Source organism: Protopterus annectens, chromosome 14.part0 (assembly GCF_019279795.1).
Source record: "Protopterus annectens isolate FY-2018-M chromosome 14.part0, PAN1.0, whole genome shotgun sequence".
Classification (NCBI taxonomy): Eukaryota; Metazoa; Chordata; order Ceratodontiformes; family Protopteridae; genus Protopterus; species Protopterus annectens.
This window is the reverse complement of record NC_056748.1, coordinates 580,732,594-580,756,777: the sequence shown is the minus strand read 5'-3', so window position 1 is coordinate 580,756,777 and position 24,184 is coordinate 580,732,594. Positions and strand designations below refer to the sequence as shown.

The 24,184-nt window shown below is 37.9% G+C and overlaps 1 protein-coding gene across 12 annotated transcripts in view; it reads left to right on the top strand.

Moving 5' to 3' along the window:
- Positions 1-23,703, top strand: part of EBF3 (EBF transcription factor 3) — a 294,815-nt gene extending 271,112 nt beyond the window's left edge. For 5 of the 12 annotated variants that reach the window (XM_044056317.1, XM_044056318.1, XM_044056319.1 and 2 more), the window contains 6 exons: positions 481-546; positions 1,071-1,166; positions 1,354-1,531; positions 19,995-20,183; positions 20,561-20,758; positions 23,164-23,703. In XM_044056317.1, coding sequence (XP_043912252.1) covers positions 481-546; positions 1,071-1,166; positions 1,354-1,531; positions 19,995-20,183; positions 20,561-20,758; positions 23,164-23,195 — 759 coding nt within the window. In that variant the 3' untranslated portion in view covers positions 23,196-23,703. The remainder of the gene's footprint in view (positions 1-480; positions 547-1,070; positions 1,167-1,353; positions 1,532-19,994; positions 20,184-20,560; positions 20,759-23,163) is intronic. The other 7 variants (XM_044056321.1, XM_044056323.1, XM_044056324.1 and 4 more) reach the window with 3 other exon arrangements.
- The last annotated feature ends 481 nt before the right edge of the window (positions 23,704-24,184 follow it).

The window sequence follows — 24,184 nt, the reverse complement described above, 5'->3', positions numbered from 1 at the left end:
GAATTAGGGGCGAGATGTTGTCTTTAAGGACTCTGCCAGTTTAATTAAGATATGGAAAATTACTTATTGTTCTTCATCACTAATGTGCAGGAATTAGAAGCCAAATGTAATGCCTGTGCTGGTTGTATCTCTACTGTCTATTTGTTTGTTTAATACCCACAAGGCTACATCATTAAACCTCAAACACCATTTTTTTCTAAGTCAGCAATGAGTTTGCTTTCTGTCACTGCCTCATTCTTAGAGTAAAATAACTGGTTGTAAATGACATTTCATTTTTGGGGTCATGCCTTCAACATAAAGATATCAATTGTGGTTTTATCACTGATCTCTATCAGTATGGTTATTAATACTGTGAAGTACAAATCACATTCGTACTCTGACATGCTTAAATTATAATTACTTAGCACTCTGTATTCAGTTTCACGTGTTGTAGCTTTAAAATTGTTTTTTTCTGTGTTTGTGTATGTGTGTGTGTTTTAGGAGGTATTGTTGAAGAGGGCAGCAGACCTTGTTGAGGCATTGTATGGAATGCCACACAACAACCAGGTATGTTAAATACAGCCACTAAATATATGTGTGATTATGTAAGTTAGAGTCTTAAAACACTATCTGCATAATTATTTATAGGCTATTTTATCTGCAGCTGGTATTACTGACAGTTAACTTGAAGGCAGCAAGAGGTGATACCATGCTCTGAGTAAACTTCTGTTTCCATGTATTCCTCACACATAGTTTTCCTATCATATGATTTTTAATTGTATTGTGCAAACATAAAATAGTAGATTGAGGAAGAAGAGTTATGTTGAATTCAGTCCAAAACATATAGTGGCTAATAAGATGTCCAAGTAAATCTGGTTATCAGTATTGCTGTCTAATAGATTTATGTTGGGCTTCACAATACTTGAAAACCATGAAGTGTTTTCATTTCATTTGGTAACTCTTATATTGGCAACTGTGCTATTGTTGTTTGGTGTAGCATCAAAAGAAACCTAGTGAAGTCATTTTTTACAGTTATATTTTAGAATAACTTGTTAGACAGACCAACTATATTAATATTACTTATCTTGTAGGAAAGTGTATACCATTTCACTTATCTAGATGAGAAGGACTTACTTGAACAAGAAATGGACATCAAACGCCCCCCTAAACACTATAATCATACATCGGTAAATCTACAGAGCTTTATTTGAACTTATTTTCTTAAAAAAAGAAATTAAAAGAAAACAATATGTTTATATTATTGCAATACAAATTCTTCAAGTAGAATGAAATCCCAGAATTAAGCAAGATTTAAAAATGTTAGCAGTGCTAACTATAGCATATTACATAGTTCTTTATACTCCCATTTTTTAGGAAATTATCCTGAAGCGAGCAGCTGATATTGCAGAAGCACTGTACAGTGTACCGCGCAATCACAACCAGATTCCAGCTCTCGGCAATGCTCCTTCTCACACTGGCATGATGGGGGTGAACTCATTCAGCAGCCAACTAGCAGTAAATGTTTCAGAAACATCACAGGCTAATGAACAAGGTAGGTTATCATAAAGTAAGAGATAAAGTCACAGAAGACAAGGCCACAAATGAGCCTTCTGTAATATGACTTGCCATGTTCCTCCATACTGTTTGCTCTTCTTGTTTACTTCACTGTACCCAAATGGCACTTTGTGGTGTTATACTTATTTCCTGTGGCCATTGTATTCATATTAGTCAGCACTAGATGTGCTGCACAATATATTATTAAACTCATTGTGTTATGGAACATATTGTCATCCACATACTATAGAGTTAAAACATTTTCACTCCACAAATGGTCGTCTTTCTTATTATTATTAAAATATAATGTTCTCTTTATTTTTCTCAGTATACAAGATGAATATACCTTTTGTCATACAAGTGTTTCATTATTGTGGAAAACAGCTATTTAATGTGCTACCATAAATGAATAGCTGACAGAACATGATCGGATGCAAGTTCTTATTTATCAGGTTCCAAAAATTGCATGGTGAATGCCATGTCATTGAAACAAGTTGCATGCTATTCATATAGTGGCAGCCGGTGTATGTTGAGGACCATCTTTCGTGAATACATCTGCCACGATGCTTCATTTTGACTGCTACTTTTCCATTTAGACACCATAAAATGACCTCACCCTTCTGTGAAAACTTTAGTGACCTGAATATTTCAGAGTTCTTAGGTCCATAGGTAGGTACTAGGCTGTCTGCCCGAAGGCATTTATAAGCCTAAACAGAATGTGTTGGCTTTCACCGCCCCCTTAGATTAGTTCCCTGTGCCTCTGTCCAGCAGAGCCACCAAAGTGATCCCCGGGGTAAACTTTCTGTTTCCCATCCACTTGTCAAGGTTTCTTTTGAGGAGTGTTCTTGTTCCAAAGCATGGGAAGTCTCTGGGACAGGAATCTATCCCTCCAGCACATCCTATTTATTGTTGTAGTAAAGTTTAGATCCCTAGAGCATGTGGCTCGAGGAGATAAGGTTTTCTTTAGGTGGAGCATGTCCATCAATTCTGGGTTGGACATGGCCTTGCATGTTAGGCAGAGATCACCTCTGAGTAGGCGGTATGCAACCAAGTACAGCTGTAGTTTCTTCAGTCGAGCTGCATAGGGCATCTGTTTGAGGCCAGTGATCCTCTTGGTGAGGTACTTCTGTGGTCTTTCCAGCTGTTGCAGGTGTCTTGTAAGGTACATCCCAAATGGGGGATTGTATTCTATGATGGGTCTGATGAGTGATGAGTAGAGAGGCACAATGACCTCTTTTGATCTGGATGCGAACCCTTTTGTGATTAGGTGGGCCACGTAAAAAGATTTTCTAACCACTTTGGCAATGTGATTATCAAAGGTGAGATTACTATCTACTTGGGTCCCCAGATCCCTTTATTACTTTTCCGTATTTAGGGGACTACCACCTATGTGGTAGTTTGTGAGTACTTTGTTTTTTCCAAAGGGGATCACTATGCACTTTTTGGCATTTAGCTTGAGGCCATGATTTTGGCACCAGGTATCTGTCTCAGTGAGACCCTTTTGGAGGATGTCTGTGTCAGCTGGAGAGTCAATTATAGCCCCTAGTTTGCAGTCGTCTGCGAACTTGGTCAGCCGTAGTCCTCCTGTGCTTGCCTGTACCTCTGAGAAGTATATGCCGAACAGGAGGAGTCCTAGGACTGAGCCCTGGGGAATGCCACTTGTAACCCGTTAAGAGTCGGACCTAGCTCCCACAACTCTCACCATGTGGGTTCTGTCCATGAGCCAGTTGGCAACCCATCTTGTGACGTAGGGGTTTATGTTCAGACTGGTGAGCTTGTCTATAATACTGGAATGGGGAATGGTGTCGAAGGCCTTAGTGAGGTCTAGGTAGGCTGTGTGTACCACCTTTCTTCTTGAATTCCATTGCATTAATCTGCTGTGATCTCAGTAAAACATACATATTTTTGTGACGCATGTCAAGTCATCAACAGAACTATAATTGAGTGCTGTCTGATCAGTGGAAACCTCAAAGGTAAGTGTTTTTGCAGGGGAGCGAGCCCTCTATACCCCTACCCTGAACTTGTGTACCTACTCTGGGGTCACACAACAGTGAAGAAAAAAGAAAACTCCACTCTTGGTAAAAATCCATTTCACTCTTTTCCCACTTGATTAAACTGCTGTTGATGGATTGGCAGGAGCACATATTTTTGTCTCTCTTCTGAATTTGTGCTACATTTGTCCTAAACTGTTCCCTCACATGACAGTTCCCTTAAGAAGGTTTTGAACACATTTGTGCTTAAGTATGCAGTTATATATCAAAGTTTCTGATTTGATGACATGTAAATGCATGTTAAATTCTCTCATTGTGCTGATACAAACTCCTTTGTCCTTTCAACTGTTGTAGTTTGAAGCAGACACCATTGTACAGTGATACGACTGTTCAGCAATTATAGAGTCCACAACTCTGATGAGGAAAAACTGAACAGATGGTCTGAAGGAGCACACATTTTAGCAAAATGTCACCTGGGTGTTCATGTAGTGGAAAACAAATAATGTCTTTGAGTACTGGGTAGTGGTATCATAAATAAACTGTACTTTCATTGTGTATATGTTGCACCCTTCTTCAAATAGCTTACAACATATATATGAAAACACTTTATGTTCAATTCATTTTAAGAAAAATCTAGGGCATTCATGCTTAAGACACTAGATCATCTGATAAGATAGTGTTAAAAGAATGCTCATATGCTTTTTAAAATTCCTTTATAAAACTATCACTTTTGACATAGGCAAATTTACATACAATTTACATTTATGTAAACTGTATTAACAAGTTCACGTTTATAAACATTATACTTCACATATATTGCTATATATCATATCAGCTAAGCAACATTACATAAATTATTCAATTCCTGCTCTTTTTTTAAATGAGAAACAGATTTATTAAACCATCACTTATGACATAGGCACTCATACATTTATGTAAATGAAAACAAATCACACTGACACAATCCTAGTTGCAAGCATTTTACATCACAAACCATATCGACACACTCCCATTTGCAAACATTATACATCACTTATAATCTACCCAAACATTTTCAGTCAAACATTACATAGCTCATTTAAGTCCTGCCTTCTTTTAAACCTCATTCCTTCCCTGTATGTATTGTTCCCACAATTTCCATTTTTTCGTATGTAGTTTGCTCCTACCCTTTTCTAAAGATCTCAGTACCAGTTGTTTTATCTCTCTTACTATATTCCCTACTTCTAGTATATTTGGTTTAGATTCTGATTTCCATTTTCTAGTAATTGCTTTTTTGGCAGCCACCATAATTAGACACAAGGCCTTAGCATGTGTAGGCAGTTACGATTCTGTATCATGGCTCAGAAAAATCATCTCTCTCATTACACCAATCTGCGCACCCACTATCTTTGACAGTGCATCATGCAGGGAATCCTTAAAGTCTGCCAACTCACCACACTCCCAGAAAATATGTTCCCACTTACCACTTTCTTCCCTATTACACAGCTAACATTTGCTGTCTGCATGAAGAAAGATTCTCTGGAGTCTACTAGGGTTATAAACATATGTATGGAAACATTTTTAAGCAAAAAATCTTCTAGATTTTTTTTCATATTTGGGAGACATTCATATATCCTTTCATTGTTTCTTTGGAATTGCTTGTCCAATCTCTCTTCCCAATCTTAACCTCCTCTGATTGATTTTTATAGTTATCACGCAATATTTTATATGCTCTACTAATTATTAATTTTTAATGGCAGCTTCTGTTCTAGAGTCTACTAAAAACTCTGCCAGTGCTGGTCTTTCATTTAGAACCACCCTGTTTCTTTCTCTTTTCCTGTACTCTGTCAGTCCTTGGTAAGGAAGGCAATCTCTAACCTGCAGTCCAAATAAATTCTTGGTGTCTTCCCATTCTATTACCTTTCCCTCTCTAGTTATTTGCTCCCAATACCTTGGTTCCTTTGCCAGTTTCCTCCAATAATGTCCAGCCCCCTCTTGCATATTGCCTATATCCCTAATTGCAGTCACCCCTCTCGGCAGAATCTCCTTTCTCAATTTCCGTGTTGGCTTTGTTGTTCGGATACTTTCTGCTGCTTTATAGATATAATATTCTGTATGATTGTTATTCTCCTTAAAGGCCTGCATCCAAAATCCAAGTATCTCCTTGTTTCTTGAGCTTCCCCCTGTTTCATCATCATCCCTTTCTACTTTGAATTAGTTGGGTAATCCCAAACTGCCTTGATCTATTGGAAGAATCAGCTTATCCCACTTGACTCTTGCTGTCTCCCCAGATAAAGTCCTTCAGCTCTTTATTAATTGCTATCTACAGCTTCTTCTCTGGTTGATAAAAATATGCCTGACCTGTGTATAAGACTAATGGGACTAAAAACATTTTAACTGCTTGTATATTACTATCCATATCCATATAACAAAGCTTACATTTTCTCAGTTTTTGTATTATTTTTTGTTTAGTCTCTTCCCACATATCCTTAGCTGCCACACCAGAACCATTTTAATCCATATTCCAAAATACTTAATTTTATCATGTCCCCATAAATATGGATATTGCTGAACCAATTTGTATTTGGGTACATAATTTACCACTATTGCCTTTGTTTTAGCTTCATTAATTTTGCATCCTGAAAAGATTTGAAAGTGTCTCAGAATGTTCCAGAACACTTTAATCTCTCCTTCTGGTTTTGTGAGGTATAAAATAATATCATCTGCAAATACATCCATCTATTCTTGACTGTCATACCAATTATATCCTTGACTTTCTGAGTCCCTTATGTTGTTTGCCAATGGTTCTAAATATAATGCCAATAACAAAGGGAAATAGGACACCCCTGCCTGGTTCATCTGCTCAAGCAAAAATTATCAGGGAGGACTTCACCCACTTTGATTTTCGCATCAGATTCCTCATATATCCTCCTTATCAACCTTATAATTTTTTCAGGAAATACAAATGCTTCCATTGCCTTGTTCATAAAGCACCAGCTTACTCTGTCAAATGCATGGCATTTTCTTACATTCTGCTTCCCTCTGGATCATCAATGTTCTGTTAATGTTGTCAAATGTTTTCCACTCCTTCAAAAAACCTCACTGATCCATATCTATCAATTTTGGAATTACGTTTGCCATTCTTTTATCCATTATAGATATGAACACTTTATAACCATGGTTTAGTATTGAAATGGGCCTGTATGAAGCTGGGTCGGATGGATCTTTACCCTCTTTGGGTATTACAGATGCCACTGCTTTCTTCCAGGATGTTGGTACTTGTCCTCCTCTTAAAAATACTGTTAAACAAAATCTTCCAGATCTTTATCAGTTTCTCCCCTAGCTTCCAAACTTCCACAGGAATACCATCTATTCCTGGGGACGTTCCTGTAGATTGGTCATACATCACATGTTTTTATCTCATCTCCTCCTATCCTAACTGTTAGTAATTGAGCCTTATCTTAATCTAATATTAGCATATTTAATTCTTCCAGAAACATTTATATTTGTATCTTTTATTGATTTCCATATTTCTCTCTTTATACAGACTTTCATGGAATTTCCGAAATATTTCTAATACCTCTGTAGGGTCTCCTGTTACCTTCCTTGTTATAGGCTCCCTAAGCTTGGTGACAGCCCTTTCTATTTTCTGTTGCCTGAGTCATTGTGCTAAAATGTTTGTGCTGTATAAAACATATGCTTTGACATAATACAAGATCTGTATGTATATATATATATATATATATATATATATATATATATATATATATATATATATATATACATATATATATATAAATCCACACACACACATATGTATGTATGTATGTATATATATATATATATATATATATATATATATATATATATGTATATAAAATGTTACAGTATAAACTGCAGTATCAGAATACAGACAATTTTGCTAACAGTTCCTAATGTAGGCATATTTAAGTGGACTGGTGTTAGGGGTGGGAATGTATTTGAGAGTGTGTTGCCTGGTTAGATTTAAAATAAGAGTTAGGTAAGGGCAAAAGGGCAATAGTGTAGCAAGGCTGGAGCAAATGGAGAGATTGTTCTGGGAGAAATGTGGTAGAAGTCATGATTTTGAGTTCCTGCAGCAGCCAGTATGGCTTTTCTCTTCTCTTTTTCTTTTTAACTCAAAGAGCTGAGGGGCATGGATTTGACTGTAAGGAAGCCCATGAACCATTTTCTTTGGCTCTTAGGAGCAGTGGTGTGGTACTTAGGAGACTGGGACTAGGTGTTATATGAGCCAGTTACAGCTCTGAGTAAGGGGATATGTTTAGTGTTGGTGTGTGTGTGTGTGTGTGTGTGTGTGTGTGTGTGTGTGTACCTGGGCCTGTCTTATATAGTAGTAGTGTTAAAGAAAGGGCTTTTTAAGGTTAGAGGCTGGATTAGGATTTGTGGCAAGATTAGGGGTGAGCATACATTAGTAAGGTGGTGCAAGGGGGTGGTAAAACCCTCCCCACCTATGGACTAGATGTCCCCTGCAAGTTAACCTAAGTGACACCATCCTTTAGATTAATCCTGTGCGATTTTTATGAAACATTCTTTTGAAACTGTTTGGCACAATAGCATGAATGACCTGCTTTACCCTACTTTAAAAGGGGGATACAGCATCAGCAGAGCTCTGGTAAGGAATAGATGATTGTTTGACTCAGTCGCCTTACATTTCCTGTGATCATATGATTAGACATACACACACACACACACACACACACACACACACATATATATATATATATATATATATATATATATATAGGTCTACTTTGTATTATCGAATTCTCACTTACCTGAAAATTACATTCACAAGACGATTTTGCCGAAAACATATTTTAACGCACACCTGGATCAGCAAAGTTGTACTCTGGGAAACTAGCCACTTGGCCACCATGGAAAAAAAATGAACTGAAGCAAATCAAACCCACCCAAGTGGGGGGCTTTGCTCCCTCACTCCCCTTAACTAAGTATAACTCCGAGCTCGCACTATAGTGGGAAAAAGAGCAAAGTTCACCATGGTGGCTAAATGGTTAGCTTCCCAGACGACTTCAGTGATCTGGCTATTCATTAAATACGTTTTTGGCGGTCATCTCTTGAATGTAATTTTTGGGTAAGTGAGAATTCGATAATATCAGGTATACCCATACATATATATAGATAGATACATACCACACACACACACACACACACACATATACATATATATATATATATATATATATATATATATATATATATATACACACACACACACACAGACAATTAGATATCAATATAGATGTAGATATAAATATCGATATATATCTATTGATCATGTTTTAACTTGTTAACAAAATTACTTTACTCCATATAGAAAGAGAAACAAAAGTAATTTAAGTGCTGGGAATAGCTTCTCTTTCATACTGAGAATCTGGGTTATTACTTACTACCACTCTCACATCACTTAAGCAATTACTCCTATAGTATACAGAATGAAGAAAAAAAACGATTCACCACAAAAAAAAAATATTTGTATTATGAATTATTTTCCAGAAGTGCCCAAGGCAAGGTAATCATTTTCTTTCTATCCTCAACATAGTGTTTTCAGATAAAATAATACTCAAAGGAGCTAATGACCTCAAATGTAATAGGAGCAAAAAAAAGGCTCATTTTGAGCACACTTGTTAACCAGAAATTTGTTTTTACTATTTGTTAATGAAACATGAATGGGCAGTAACAACATTCTATGATTTTGAGGAACACCTAAACAAAAAGAACAGAAATGTAAAACTCTCTGAACTTTTGATATTCTTTTGCTTTTCATTTTTTAAAATGATCTCCAGTTTTAAATTCAAAATTGAAGTTCAGAATATCATATGCACTAAATGCACCATGACATAGTTATTTATAGTAATGCTGTAATATTTTGATGGATATCAGTATTCCTTGCATTGTTCATATTAGGTAATATGAATATGTAATGTGCTAATAAAATAATTTACAGTCACCCTTGTCTTCATGAAATGAAGCACTTATGATGTACTTTGTTCCATAAAAAGATGCTGAGAATATTGAGGAACCCGCTTATAATGAGTTATAAAGGCTAAGCTTTGGATGTTAACAAAGCCTTGGTTCTACTCTGAATGAATGCCTGATATAGTAAAATTATGCATTTGTGTCATAAATGTTCTTAACTTTATGCACATTATATTATTGTAACAAAAAGTATCAATGTGCATAGAGTTTGTCTATTTACTCAGGTCTCATGCTGCTCTTAGAAGTCACCAAGTCTGTGTGACAAATGTGGCGAAGCAGAAGAGAAGTGCTTAAGAACTATATTTGTTTAGCTATTATTCAAAAGCAGAGTGCATATACTTGAATGAGAATCTTTTTTACACAGTACATTAACTATCTTAACTGTGTCCAGAAGTACATAAAATGTGCAACAGGTATGTGTTAAAACTCAGATAACAATAAAGATCTTATGGGTCACTTCTTCTCATAGTACAGAGATGAAGGTTTTGAACATAATGCAATTCCAATAAAATACTGAAATGATTAGCAAAAGCACAGTTCATTAAATACATTTAACTTTAGAATTTAACTGAAACCTGAAAAAATGTTTTATTAGTAGTTACAGAGATTTCTAATCCCCCCTAATTTATGAAGTAAATATCAGCTGATTTTAGTTAACTGAATACAAGTCCCTATGAATAGTAATGCTGCGCAAGTAAACAATAGTATTTGACCATAGAATCCCACTGATTTCAAGTGGTATGACAGATGTTTTTTACTCAGCCTTATGTTTCAGCTTCTCAGCATTAAAATTATTGCAGACAATTCAAAAGAATAGGATATTTTATATATTAAATCTACATAGTGATACAGAATTTATGCATAGGTTCAATTTAGTTATTTAATGGTGCATGTATCTAAAGCAGGTCTAATTTTTGAAGAACATCAGGAAACCTAGAAGAAGAAAAGCTAAATCTGATGTTTGGAATTATAGTGTTCTGTCTACGTGACAGTAGTTGAACTGTGTGTTTAGCCCGTCCGTACCACATCTTTCCATCCAAAAAAACTGCTGAATGAACAAACTCAAATTAACTGTCCAATATTCTTCTCATTGTATGGACTCAGAAATTGCTCATAGTGCTCCAGATGTGGCTTGGCCATGGGTTTGTATAGTATAAACCTTACTCTTTTGCTTCTGGAATCTCCACAACTGAGGATATGCCTCAGCATTCTTTTTTTTTCTATAGCCCTGTCTCTGATTCTCTTGTTTTAAATCATGTCTGGCAAACACCTACCGTATCTTGCTCCTTTGCCACCATCTGCAGTCCTCCTTTTTATTCTCCACTGCTGCAACTTTGTGTCATCTATAAAGAGCCTGATGCTGTTCTTTTTTCCTCTGTGTATGTCTGAAATATACTTAGACAGGACCTTCTGATGCACCACTTGCCATTTCTTTATTCTTGGCAAATCACATTTTGCTATAATCATCTTTATCATACCCACTATGACATTGTGAGATATTGCCACCTGTATCAGGAGAAATGAGACAATGCATATGTGGCATATGCCAGCATGACTGTCTGAAGTTTTGTAAATAATCATGTCATTTGACTGTCACATTAATTTGTCCAGATACATGTATTAAAATGTATTTGTAAAAGTTGCTTATGTTAAATAAAATACTGCAACAGAATCTTAATAGAGTTCTGAATGTGAACTGTGCTAGTCAGGTGACTAGATGTGATATAATTCTATAACCAGCTGAAGGATGGAGCTCTGTCAGCAGCAGTTTGCTTTTGTTTTTCTTTAGAATCTGATATATAACCGATCTCCATTATCACAGTTCAGTTGTTCAGTAGTTGTTAGTTATACAGTTCAGTGTGTGAAGTATCTCATCTTGCCATGTGGAAGTAAGCATCTTAGCAGTACATCTTGCCTTGCGATATTAAATGAGTTAACTAGGAAGAGTTTATTTTTAGTTTAGTTAGGGAAAGTACTGTGAGATTAGTTAAGCATTATTTCTTTTTCTGCATGTGAGATTCTATCCAACTGTGTTATTTTATATTTCCTGTGCCCGAAAAACTCTGTTTATTGTAACTAAATATTAAGTATTTTCCTGTTTTCTATTTTTATTATCCATTGTTAAATTTTTTTATACCTTTTCATAGTAGCTAGTTTTTTATTGAGTACTTTTAATATCTTGAGAGTATCTGTGCTTATTTCAGTGTCACTGTGGCCATTCCAAAAAGCCTTACTGCTTTGGTCACACTCTACCATTTATATCAGTATTAACTTGATATAGTATAATTGGTTACTCCTTGTAAGAGCCTTAGAGTATTTGTCTGGTGGCAGCTGCCCTGTAATCTGGAGAGAGTGGACACAGCCGGTGAATCTATGACAGCCTTTCCCATGTGTGTGTTTGTGTGTGTGTGTGTGTGTGTGTGTGTGTGTGTGTGTGTGTGTGTGTGTGTGTGTGTGTGTGTGTGTGTGAGTGTGTGTGTGTATGAAAAATCAGATATTCAAGTGAGTATGTTAGATACTTCGAACTGGGACACAGTGCTCCAAGGTGGGTCTTGCTTGGGATCTGAAGAGACAGAGTCCAGTCTCAGGGGAACGTGTTCCCTGTGTGCTCTTGGGGGCAATTGTGTTTGATGCAGAGAGCTGCATTTGAAAATAATGTGTAAATGCATTCCTGTTTTTAGTAACTGCCTCTCATTAGTGTCAGTGCTGAGGACTGGGGCTCCTTGATTACTGTCCTGGGATAAAGAGGAGCTGTTACACTCACCACAATATCTAGAAGCCACATGAGTAGAACCAAGTTAAAGTCCTTGCTGAAGTTCAAGTGGACAACATTTAATGGGAAATGTATGCCAAAATATTCTGTCATAAAACTCAGTTTGGTTTGACTGACAGCTCCTACTGGCCATGAACCCATATTGTTTTCTGTCTTGGTAAGTATTGTCCTTCCAGTAAGCAATCAGCATTTCCTCTGCATTTTCTACATTACTTTTGCTGCCTCTACTTTTACAGTAACTGTTCTGTAGTTTTGCACATTTATTTTGCTTCCCCCACTGTACAGGATTATAGCACTCTTGCTATTTATGGTCATCAGGTAATTATGTGCTTGGCAGTGATCTGTTGAGCATCTCTATCAGGAGCAGTATGCACACTGTTCACATTCTTGTGGACCCTTTGTGGCAGACTATCTAGTCACTTTGTCATATCCTGTTGTAGTGCATCTACTTCCTGTTCCACTTCCTCTTCCACTTCCTCCTTCTCTGTTTATGAATATACCCAAGCAGCAGGTCCCAGTTAATATGTCACTCAAGCACCACTGGTCTGATACTTATTCTCCTCACTATGAACTAACTGGTACCCAGCAGGCACCCAGCCTTTCCTTTTCTTGTGTGAAAACTAAATTGAAATATTCATTCAGTCATTCAGTGCTTCTGTCTGCTACTTGTTCTTTTTAAATGATTTTAAGATGAATAAGATGTCTAAGCAACATGTCAGGAATGTTAACTGTGAGACCATTACTCGGCTGTACATTTTACATAGTTTTAACTCTATTACTACAAGGCCCGTGTTAATTGTCATAACAATCAGAAGAAAGAATCCACACATTAGAGTACAAGCACAAAGCCTATAAAAAAGCAAACAAACATTAGGACTAGGAGGCCTGCAAATCCGCAGTAGAGACAGCCTGATACCACACTAGTCATGCTGAATCCTTTTCATGTCCCACCATAACTTTTACCATAATTCTTCATGAAGCTGCGTTGGAGGACTCACCTTTTTACAGAAGAAGCATCACTAGCCAACATGCTTCACCTTTAATTCCCAAGCTGATATTGTTTCCCCCTTGGAATACTACTTCCGGTAACTCTATAACAGATGGTTCAGTATTTTCTCTTTATTGCCCCCATCTGTAAGCATTCTCTTTCTACTCAGATAATCATCCATAGTGACCTTTGCATCTTTGTTGCCTCTTCTGAATGAATCTGTATAGGAGTGTAAAATTAGCTTAGCTAATTATATGAATTTGCTTTACATGAGCATGTAGGTTTGTTTAAATTCCAACTGTGTTAAGAATCTTTCTTAAATTTATCTCCATGAAATTTTATATGGAAGTGGAATTTGTGCAACTATAACTGCTTGCTATCAAAATCACAATAAAAATTAAATTATTATGAAAGTGAATAAAAAGATCAACAATTGTGCATCAGATATTCAGCCTGACTCTCAGCACTTAACTTGTCCTTGTTCCCATTCTCTCTTTATATTTGGTTAAAACTGGGAAATCACACTTCATAATCATGGGAATGGGTCTTTCCCCAAAACAGCTTGCTTTAAAAAGGTTAAAATGAGCTATTACAGGGGTATCTTACCATTTCCTTTGTGTACCTGCAAGATTGAATGGTTGTCCATGCAATGAGGTGGTACAAGAGGTTGTGCCTGGCCTCTTCAAGTGATGCAACCCCTAATAGCCACACCCTCCGTTTGGGCAGACTTTTCCATCCATTTCTGTCCCCTTATGAGGGACTGTATGCAGGATGTGTTTCTTATGACATGTATCCCTAGCCCTATTTCCATGAACGGCAGTTAGGCTTTACTTTATCATTCCTTCAGAGTGACATCTTCCTGCATACTTTTTGACAATTACATTAACTTATAATAATAATAAAGATTTTCTAATATGAATTACACATGCCAGTTAGTGCTATTTCTAAGCTAAACACGTTGAGATTTTCCAGTCTAGTAATTTTTTTTACTTTTTTGTCTAATGGTGTCAACTGCTAGCATGTAGAACTGCAAACCAGGAATGTGGTAAAGATAAACTTTCATAACTGTAAGTCCCTGAGAAGTTGGGAATAAAGGCTGGCCTATTAAATCTGATGGGATTGAAGAGACGGAGGCTAAAATATTGAACTTAGAGGGTTGATTTAATAAATGGGCTTATATCATATAGTTGTGAGTTCATATATTAATGGTGTCATTTTCCTGAGATATGTTTAAACATAAGGTACTTTTATTTTCTAAGTCCCAGTACTTTGTTTATTTATAGGTTCATAGGTTCATACTAGGCTATCTGCCCTAGGGCATTTATAAGCCTAGCCAGAGTGTGTTTGGCTTTCGCCACCCATTTTAAATTAATTTTGCCATGCCCTTTTTCGAGGTTAGTATAATGTGCCTCTGTCTAACAGTGACACAGAAGTGATACCCGGGGTAAACCTACGATCTCCCATCCACTCATCAAGATTCCTCTTGAAGAGAGTCAATGAGGGACTCTGCCTAACCCGGACTGGGATTTTATTCCAGAGTGAAGGGAGCCTCTGGGTTATGAATCTGTCCCTCCAGCATGTCCTATTTATTTCAGTGCTGAGGTTCAAGTCTCTCGAGCGCATAGCTCAATGGGATTTGGATTTTCTGAGGTGCAGCATGTCCATTAATTCCAGGTTGGACATGGCTTTATACGTCAGGCACAGATCACCTCTAAGCAGGCAGTATGCCACTGAGTAGAGCTGGAATTTCTTTAACTGGGCAGCATATGGCATCTGTTTGAGCCCTTTGATCCTCTTGGTTAGGTACTTTTGGGGTCTTTCCAGTTGCTGCAGGTGTCTGGTAAGGTACATCCCAAAAGGGGCATTGTACTCAATTATGGGCCTGATGAGGGATGAGTAAAGAGGCACGATGACCTCCCCTGATCTAGATGTGAATCCCTTCATGATTAGGTGGGCTATATAAAATGTTTTTCTAACCACTTTGGCCACGTGGTTGTCAAATGAGAGATTGCTATCAACTTGGGTCCCCAGGTCCCTAATTACTTCTTCTGTACTTAATGGATTACCACCTATGTGGTAATTTGTGGGCACTTTGTTTTTGCCAAAGGGGATGACTATACACTTTTTGCGTATAGCTTGAGGCCATGGCTCTGGCACCAGTTGTCTGTTTCTATGAGGCCCTTTTGGAGGATGCTTGTGTCAGCTGGAGAGTCGATTATGGCACCCAGTTTGCAGTCATCTGCGAACTTGGTCAGCCACAGTCCTTCCGTGTTGGCCTGTACCTCCGAGAAATATATACCAAACAAGAGAGGTCCCAGGACTGAGCCTGTGGGACGCCACTTGTAACTGGTTTGGAGTCTGACATGGCTCCAGCAATTCTAACCATGTGGGTTCTGTCCTTGAGCCAGTTTGCAACCCATCTAGTGACATAGGGGTTTATATTTAAGCTGGTGAGCTTATCTATAATGCCCGAGTGGGGTATTGTATCGAAGGCTTTTGCAAGGTCCAGGTAGGCTGTGTGGACCACCTTCCCCTCGTCAATGGCCTTGGTGACTGTTTCAAAGAAATCGACCAGGTTTAAGAGGCAGGATCTGCCCTTAACAAAGCCGAACTGGGTAGGATCCAGTGTCTGTAGGTCCCCAATATCTTTATTTATGAGGTCCATGATGATCCTTTCCATAGCTTTGCAGATCAAGCTAGTCAGGCTTATGGGGCGATAGTTTCCAGGCTCCGTTGAGGCACCACCTTTGTGGAGAGGGACCACTGTTGCTGTACGCCACTCTTTGGGTACATATCCTGTAGTAAGGCTGAGATTGAACAGTAGTTTTATGTTTGGGTTTAGCTCTTCTTGGAGTTCATGTAGGACGCAGCCCGGGACACCGTCTGGTCCCATTGATGCTGTATTTTTTGCTTTGGAAGGGCGGCTCTTACCTGAGCATCTGAGATGTCAGGGGGGCAGCACTCTGCTGGGATAGATATTTGCCCTTTTGGTGGGGGGGGGAAGTTTGCGCTGAACCTGTCAGCTAGGATGTTGGCAATGTCTGTGGGTTCGGTGTATTTTTTGTCATTTTGGACTAATTCTGAGCATATCTGGGAATTCCCACCCAGGTTCCTAACATAACTAAAGAAAGCCTTGTGATTATCCTTAGTGTCCTGTGCAGTTTTTCTCTCGAAGCTGGCCTTAGACGATTTTATGAGTGCCCGTAGTTTTTTGCTAATACTGATCAGAGATGCCTTCCCTTTTTGGGATTTTGCTCTGTCATGTAGTAGCTTTCTCCTTCTATTGTATAGTTTGTTTATGGCTGGGGTCCACCAGACAGGACGTCTGCCTTTGGAGGACTGGGTCTTGGTTTTATTTGGGATTGCATGATCCATGCATTCCTGAAGGTGTTCATAGAATGCGTTTATAAAGGATTCTGCGGTCTGGGCCATATTTTCCACAGGCCCGGGGGCTTTAAAGGATTCCACCTCGGTTTTGAGGAGTGTGAAATTTGCTTTAGAGAAGTTTTTCACTGTGGTTTTCTGGGCAGGGGGTGGGGTCGGGATGTGAATATCCAGTGAGATTCGTTTATGGTCTGATCTTACCAGTGAGGGATACACTTCTGGTCTGGAGCATAGAGTCCCCATGTTGGTGATGATCAGGTCCAGTACGTTTTCCCCTCTTGTGGGAGTGGTAACAAGTTGTTCCATAGCATTTGAGTTTATAAATTCTAGGAACCTTTGAGCTAGGGTGTTGGAGCTAGAGTAATGCTCCCAGTCTATGTTTGGGTAATTGAAGTCGCCCAATATAATGGTGTTTGGAGAGACCTTCATATTTTCCAGTGTCCTCAGGAAGGTTGAGTGGGGTTCCTGGGTTTGGGAGGGTGGTCTGTAGCAGGCTATAAACTGGAAGGCAGTTTTACCCACTTTTAGTTGCACATGGATAGTCTCTGATGCTTCGTGCTATGCCACCAACCTGGAGGTGTGGGTATCTTTGACGAATATTGATACTCCCCCTCCTTTTGTGGTTCGGTCCAAGTTCTTGAGCTGAAAAGCATGGTATGAGGTATAACCTGGTAGTGCTGGGGTGCTCTCGGGAGCCTTGAACCAGGTTTCTGTTACTGCACAGATATCAGTGTTCTCCATGCTAAGGAGAGTTTCGAGTGCATGCATCTTGAGGTTTAGACTTCTGGCATTGAGTAGCATTACTCTTAGTTTCTTATCCCTTGTGATACTTATGGAGGTGGGTTTGTCTTTTGAGCCTTGCCTAAAAAAGGCACTATGGGGGTAGTAAGAGCCTTTGCCAATATCCGAAAGCCCAGGTGTGACAGGTGCAAGCCGTCCCTAGCGAAGCATCGTGGCTTGTCGAGCATGTCATCCCAGGCTGACAGGCATTGGATCCCCTTTGAATGACACCAATACTTAAGCCAGTTGTTGAAATTGATCATCTTGTCTTCATATTGTGGCATCATTCTTGGTGAGGGTAAGATGCTACTCAAGGTCAGGGTCATACCGGCCTGGGCTACATGCTCAGAGAGCTCCTCTATGTCTCTTTTCATGTAGTCCAGGGAGGTATGTCTCAGGTCATTCACACCAGCATGGACAATGACTGAGTCATATTTGTACTTGCCTTGGAGTGACCTGAGTGCTTGTGTTATGTGGCGGATCCTAGCGCCCGACAGGCAGCTCACCGTGACCTTCTCCTTGTTCAGCCTGGTGAGCGGGACGTCAGTGTGCCTGACGATAGAGTCACCTATTACAAGTGTATCAGGTGTGTTGTTTAGCCTTAAGGGCTGTGACTGTTCGGCACATTGGCTTTGTGAGCTATGTGTTGCATGTGTTTTGTTTTGGGGTAGCGGTTGCTTGGGTGTCTGCTTTGGAGGTCTCTGCTGCTTAGGCAGATTTTTATTTAGAGCCTCCAAGTATGTTTTTGTGTGTTTATGTGTTTGGTTTGCTGTCGTGGTAGGTCTATGTGAGACTGGAATTGTAATGAGTGTGGTTTCCTTCTCCTCCTGACTGGTTATGCCAGTACTGAGTTGAGAGAGCTTAGCCTCCAGTTTGGCTATATGGTTGCATCTCTCACATGTGTTGGAATTTGTTGGGAGGAGGAGAGGGTTGTCTGTGTACATGAGGCAGTTGTAACATTGCCTCAAGATTCCCAGATTCACCAGCTGGATCGGAGAGGAGATTGTTAGTATGAAAAAATAACATAGTATAGGATAAAATTTATATAAGACAAAAGAGTACTGCAAAAATCTACCTAGCCTTTTTTGTGCACATCAGCTTCCTTGATATAAGGAAAATTCTAGCCTAAAATGCGTGTTGGATACATTAGAGAAGATTACCTCCAAAATTACTTAGACATTTTCTTGGTTATCATTGCATTCCTTGTGAGACATCTGTTTAACTCATTATTTTACTGCGGTCTGTACAAAGGACTTATTATGTTCATAAGCTTATCTTTTGGGAACTACAGCCTGCTGAGGGGTCTTTCCCCCTGCATATCAAACACAAAATGAAAGAGTTAATTATATGTTAAATGATGTAGACAATTCTAGAGTATGCAGGTGTTTAGGATAGGCTGAAATCTCACTCTATACAACATAATCTGTGAGCAAGTTTCTGGAACAGAGGAGATCACTTGGTATACACTTAATTATACTGATATGTAAAATATAATTATTACTGATGTGCTTACTATGAGGCGGCCGTGGCATTGCCACCTCACAGCAAGAGGTTCTCTGGTTTGATTTTCGGCTGGGGTGCCTTCTGTGCAGAGTCTGCATGTCCTCCCGGGGATCACGTGGGTTTCCTCCGGGTGCTCCGGTTTCCTCCCACATCCCAAAGACATGCTGTAGGTGGATTGGACACTCTAAATTGGCCCTAGGTGTGAGTGTGTGCATGTGTGTGCCTTCTGTGGAAGGTTGGGCGTGGGCTGGCAACTCGACACCATAAAACTCCACTGCCAATCATGAGCAAACAGGTGATCCACTGTGGCGACCCCCAACCAGGAAAAGCCTAAAGAAGAAGAAGAAGACAGATGTGCTTACTATGTGGGACACAGTTAATGATGCATAACGAAAAAAAAAATCATATCTAAAACAACACAATGATGCATTGTTTTGATAAACTATACCCTTTAAGTTGGGCCTGAATACTGAAGAGCTATAAACGTAGCTTGATACCAATAATTAGGTTGCAAATGAAACACTTTGTGTGAAACAGTGGTAGAGCAGTATTATTAAAAAAATATCTATCATGAAAGCAATGAAGCCTCCCAAACAGTCTCATAAAGCCAAGTCTCTGCAGCAAACATGTTTTTTGTCAGATGTGGCATTTGAAGGTCTGAAGGGGTTAAAAGTTCACACTGGATGTTGGTTCAACTCAGGAATCAGGCTTGTTGATAATTGCTACTAAAGACAAATGTGAAAGAAAGTGACAGGCTTGGATCGAAGAATGTTACTCTTAGCTGTCGAAGCTTGCACTACAGGCAAGCTTGTGTACTGAAGAAATGATTTAAGTAGGCTATATGTGATAAGGTTAACATGAAACTGTGATATTTGATAAGACACAAGTGCACATTTCAGAAAATATATGTGGATAAGAGCAAATATGACATAGAAGTACTATATTATTAAGGATAACAAGCAAGCTTAAGTTTAAAAATAAACCATCATTAATGAATTTTTGTACAATGTCTATTATTTTCCAACAGTAGGTTACAGTCGTAATACAAGCAGTGTGTCACCACGTGGCTATGTCCCTAGCAGTACTCCTCAACAGTCAAACTACAATACAGTCAGCAACAGCATGAATGGATATGGAAACACTGGTATGCCCAATTTAGGAGTTCCTGGGTCCCCTGGATTTCTTAACGGTTCTTCAGCAAACTCACCTTATGGCAGTAAGTATTACTGTATCTCCTGCTTTCTCATAGAGTCATAGATGTGCTACAGTCGTTTGCATTGATTTAAGTCTGTAAGCTGTGATCAACTGGATGAAAGGAGGGGTGACTCTGGAGGCTGAACACAAAATGAATGCAAATGTAAAGCAGAACAGCAGATGACAAAAATTTGCTGTATTTTTGCGTTATAAATTATGCAACTAAATTTGCATTAGACAATCCAACAGAAAAGAGTTTGCCTGTTGTCTAGAGAGTAGCCAAGTTAAAGCAAACTTTTTTTTCCTACATTGTAAAAGGCAAAGCCTTATTACTCTCTTTTTTCCATTTCTACCATGAAGCCACAGCCTGAGTCCTGATTATTGTTTCCTTTATTACAGTAGTTCCATCAAGCCCAACCATGGCAGCCTCTTCCGTCACCCTCCCTTCAAACTGTAGCAGTACACACGGCATTTTCTCATTCTCACCTGCCAATGTCATCTCTGCAGTGAAACAGAAGAGTGCGTTTGCCCCAGTCGTCAGGCCTCAGGCTTCTCCTCCTCCATCTTGCACCAGCGCGAATGCAAATGGACTTCAAGGTGAGATTGAATTTACTTAAATAATTGTTTAACTGAGTTTACTTAAATAATTGTTTAACTGCATGCACTTTAATAATGTTTTTACTTTCCTATAGGAACAAATGTACTCAATTTGACACAGGAATTAAATTGTAATTTAAAACAGTGACTGTCAAAATAGTATTTCTGTAAGGCAATATGTACAATAATAAATACATGTTTTAATTTTGTGAAAGTGAAAATATGTTGATCACAAGGGTAAATCACAGATGCCAGTTACAGAGTGTACTACTGAATTCCAATTTATTTTATCAGCATTGTTTAAATGTTTATGTTTGTGTATATGAAGGTAATGCACTCACATATGCGTGTGTGTGTGTGTGTGTGTGTGTGTGTGTGTGTGTGTGTGTGTGTGTGTGTGTGTGTGTGTGTGTGTGTGTGTGTGCGTGTGTGTGTGTGTGTGTGTGTGTATATATACATATTAGTGAAAGGAAATATCGTGTATTAACTTTACTGAATCATTTAACATCTGGCAGTTAGACTACAATACCATCTAATGGCATTGTTTCCACATTTGATATTGTCTGGCTTCCATATGATCTATTTTAAGTATAGATATTTCATCATGCAGTATATAACAATACCTGATCTACTCTTCACCTAGAATTACACTGCAACTCACAGAGACTGTAATGCAGTTTGTATGCAGTCGGTGCTTCATTGGAAGCTGACAACATCTCCTGACGCAGAATGTCTGTGAAAGCTATCTGGTCAAAATTTAATGTAATGTACTGGAGCACTTTGGGCTTTTGCTGTGCCTTCAAAATACTTGCCATTCATTAATGGCTCAAGAAGGCATTTTATACATTTCCCATTAATCTAATAAACATAAAGCAGAAAGCTTTTGTGTCATGCTTTCAATGAAAAAAATGGTTTGAACAGGGTATTATAACTGATATTGTAGAAAACTTTTTTTATAATTTCCTGTAGCATTATGTATAAAAAAAAACAAGCAATTTCTTATACATACTATAGTATATGAGAAAATCATTAAGTCTTAAATCATATGGTGGTCATAAGCGAATATAGATTATTTAATTCATAGATTGAGTTATGCAACTTGTTATGTTACAATATGAAGTTTCCCCTGGTGACATAGTTCTTAATTTATCTAACACTACTTTGAAAATAGCATCTGTATTAATTCCACCATTAAATAGTTATACATCATTAAACTGACTAGCTTCTTTGTAATTACAGAATATTGTAATGCTGATAATATAAGGTTATCATACTGTAACAGATGTTGTCACACCACTACAAAATAATATAAACCAATACTACACGATTGTTTTACATGAAGATTCTACAAAGTTGTTTCATTTTTAATAAATTACTTTTGAATGCAAATTCCTTAGAGGTATTGCTATACATTCCACATGTAGAAAATAGCATTTGGACTATTAGAAAATTCTTAGCAGTAAGGTTCTAGGTCTAGGTTGGATTACAAATGAATAGTACTGAAATGATTCCTTTGCTAACAAGATTCACAATGCTGCATCGACACATTTGTGACTATCTGAATTTTAATTATTGTGAAATTAAATCTTGCTAGGAGTATAAATAACTCAAAACATAAGACTGACATTTAAGCTAGGTACAGGAATGGAGAATTCTGTTTTGCTATTCATATGTTTCTGACGACAAAATACCATTGATTCTTTTGTACAGCTTTATAGTTTTTGTAACTATAGTGTACAAGTACTACTAATTCTGATAGCTAGCTAACTAGCTAGTTAGATAAGTAGGCAGGCAGATAGACAGGATAACTATAACACTAAATCTATATTTATATGTCTGAATAGATGTATGTATAGTCTTGGGTTATATGCCATGTCAAAAGTTAACAGAATCTAAATGTTGTAAATATTAGTGCATGCAAAAAATGAATCCATAAATCAGATTTTAATTGTATAATGCGATGAAATAGGTGGTCATTGAGTAATAAATAAGCCAGCTCCATCAGATGGTGCTGGAATTGACCATGTTGTTTCTGAGTTGTCATTGCATGCAGTCTCCAGAGAGCCTAATCTACTGTTTGCCATTAACAAAGCACAAAACGAAATATCACAGTGCTGAGAAGCCAGATTCCTTCCACTAAAATGTCAGAATTCTGTTCTTTGGGGAAGTAAATTCTTTATATAACTTCATTTATGAAATCATTTTTGTTGCTTTGTCCAAGTCATTCTGTGCCAACTGCAAAAGATGAATACTGCAATTCATTTTCAGTTCATGTGAGATAGCTAGACTTATATCTGCATTAGATACAGTCTTTCTTGGAATAGTAAAGTTAACTGTAATTTTAAAGATAGACTGCATTTTTTTAAAAACTGAAGTTAATGAAAACGTTTTCTGTTTCTTTCCAGCAATGTCTGGACTTGTAGTCCCTCCAATGTAAGTTTGCACTTGTTTACCTTCTCTGACAAGAAGCTGCAGATGACTGGCTTCACAGGACAATTTTAATACCTTTGTATGATACTAATGGAAAACAGTATCATCAGACATATACAAATAAAAAAGAAAAAAAAAATTCTATTCCTACAAAAGAGAAGACTTTCTTTAAATATTTTATTTAAAACTATTAGAAATCAACATGCAAAGCAACTTAATTCTTCATAAACAATCCCAATTTACCGACTGAACTTTTATCATATTTTCATGATTCTCAGTCTTGAAGAAAGGGAATACAGTGACGCCTATTTTGTATAAAGTTTCTGATTACGTCTTGGCTATGTCTAGTTCTTGCTATGTGTTGGGAGAAACTTTGTGGATGCACCATTTTTAATTATCATGAAACACTGATGAAAAATGCCTCAGAACATTTTTCAGTACTCATAATTAGATTCACAATGGGTGTGTATCTCTATAATGTGAAATATTTTTTTGTGTGGTCAATGAAAGGGTCCAAGGAGGTATGAGCCATTGAACTGGAAAGAATATGCTAAATATATGATCTAGTTATCAAAGCAGGGTTGGGATCTGGGTGGGAAAGGGAATTTATCATGCTTAACTTCATCTTAATGAAATGAAACTTTGTAACTTATTGTAGTTAGAAATTGTAACTTTGATATTGAAATCTTCTTGCCTTCAACAAGCACACTGACAGAGATAAAGTGCTACTGTCTGTTGGTTAAAATATACTTCCACTGCTAGAGCTTCCTGTTAATCAAATGTGATCTGCAATGTTTTTTCAAATTTTTGCTAGCACTGTATATTATTGCATTCTTAGGCTACTGTGAAGTCCATGTTTCTTGTACCAGAAATTTGTCCTTTGACTTCTAGAACCTTCTTCCCTAATGTGTTTTGTATGTGGTTATAAAAATGTAGATTTTTGTGATTTTTGCCAAAGTTGTAGCTAAATATTTATACACGTCTTGAATTTTTTCA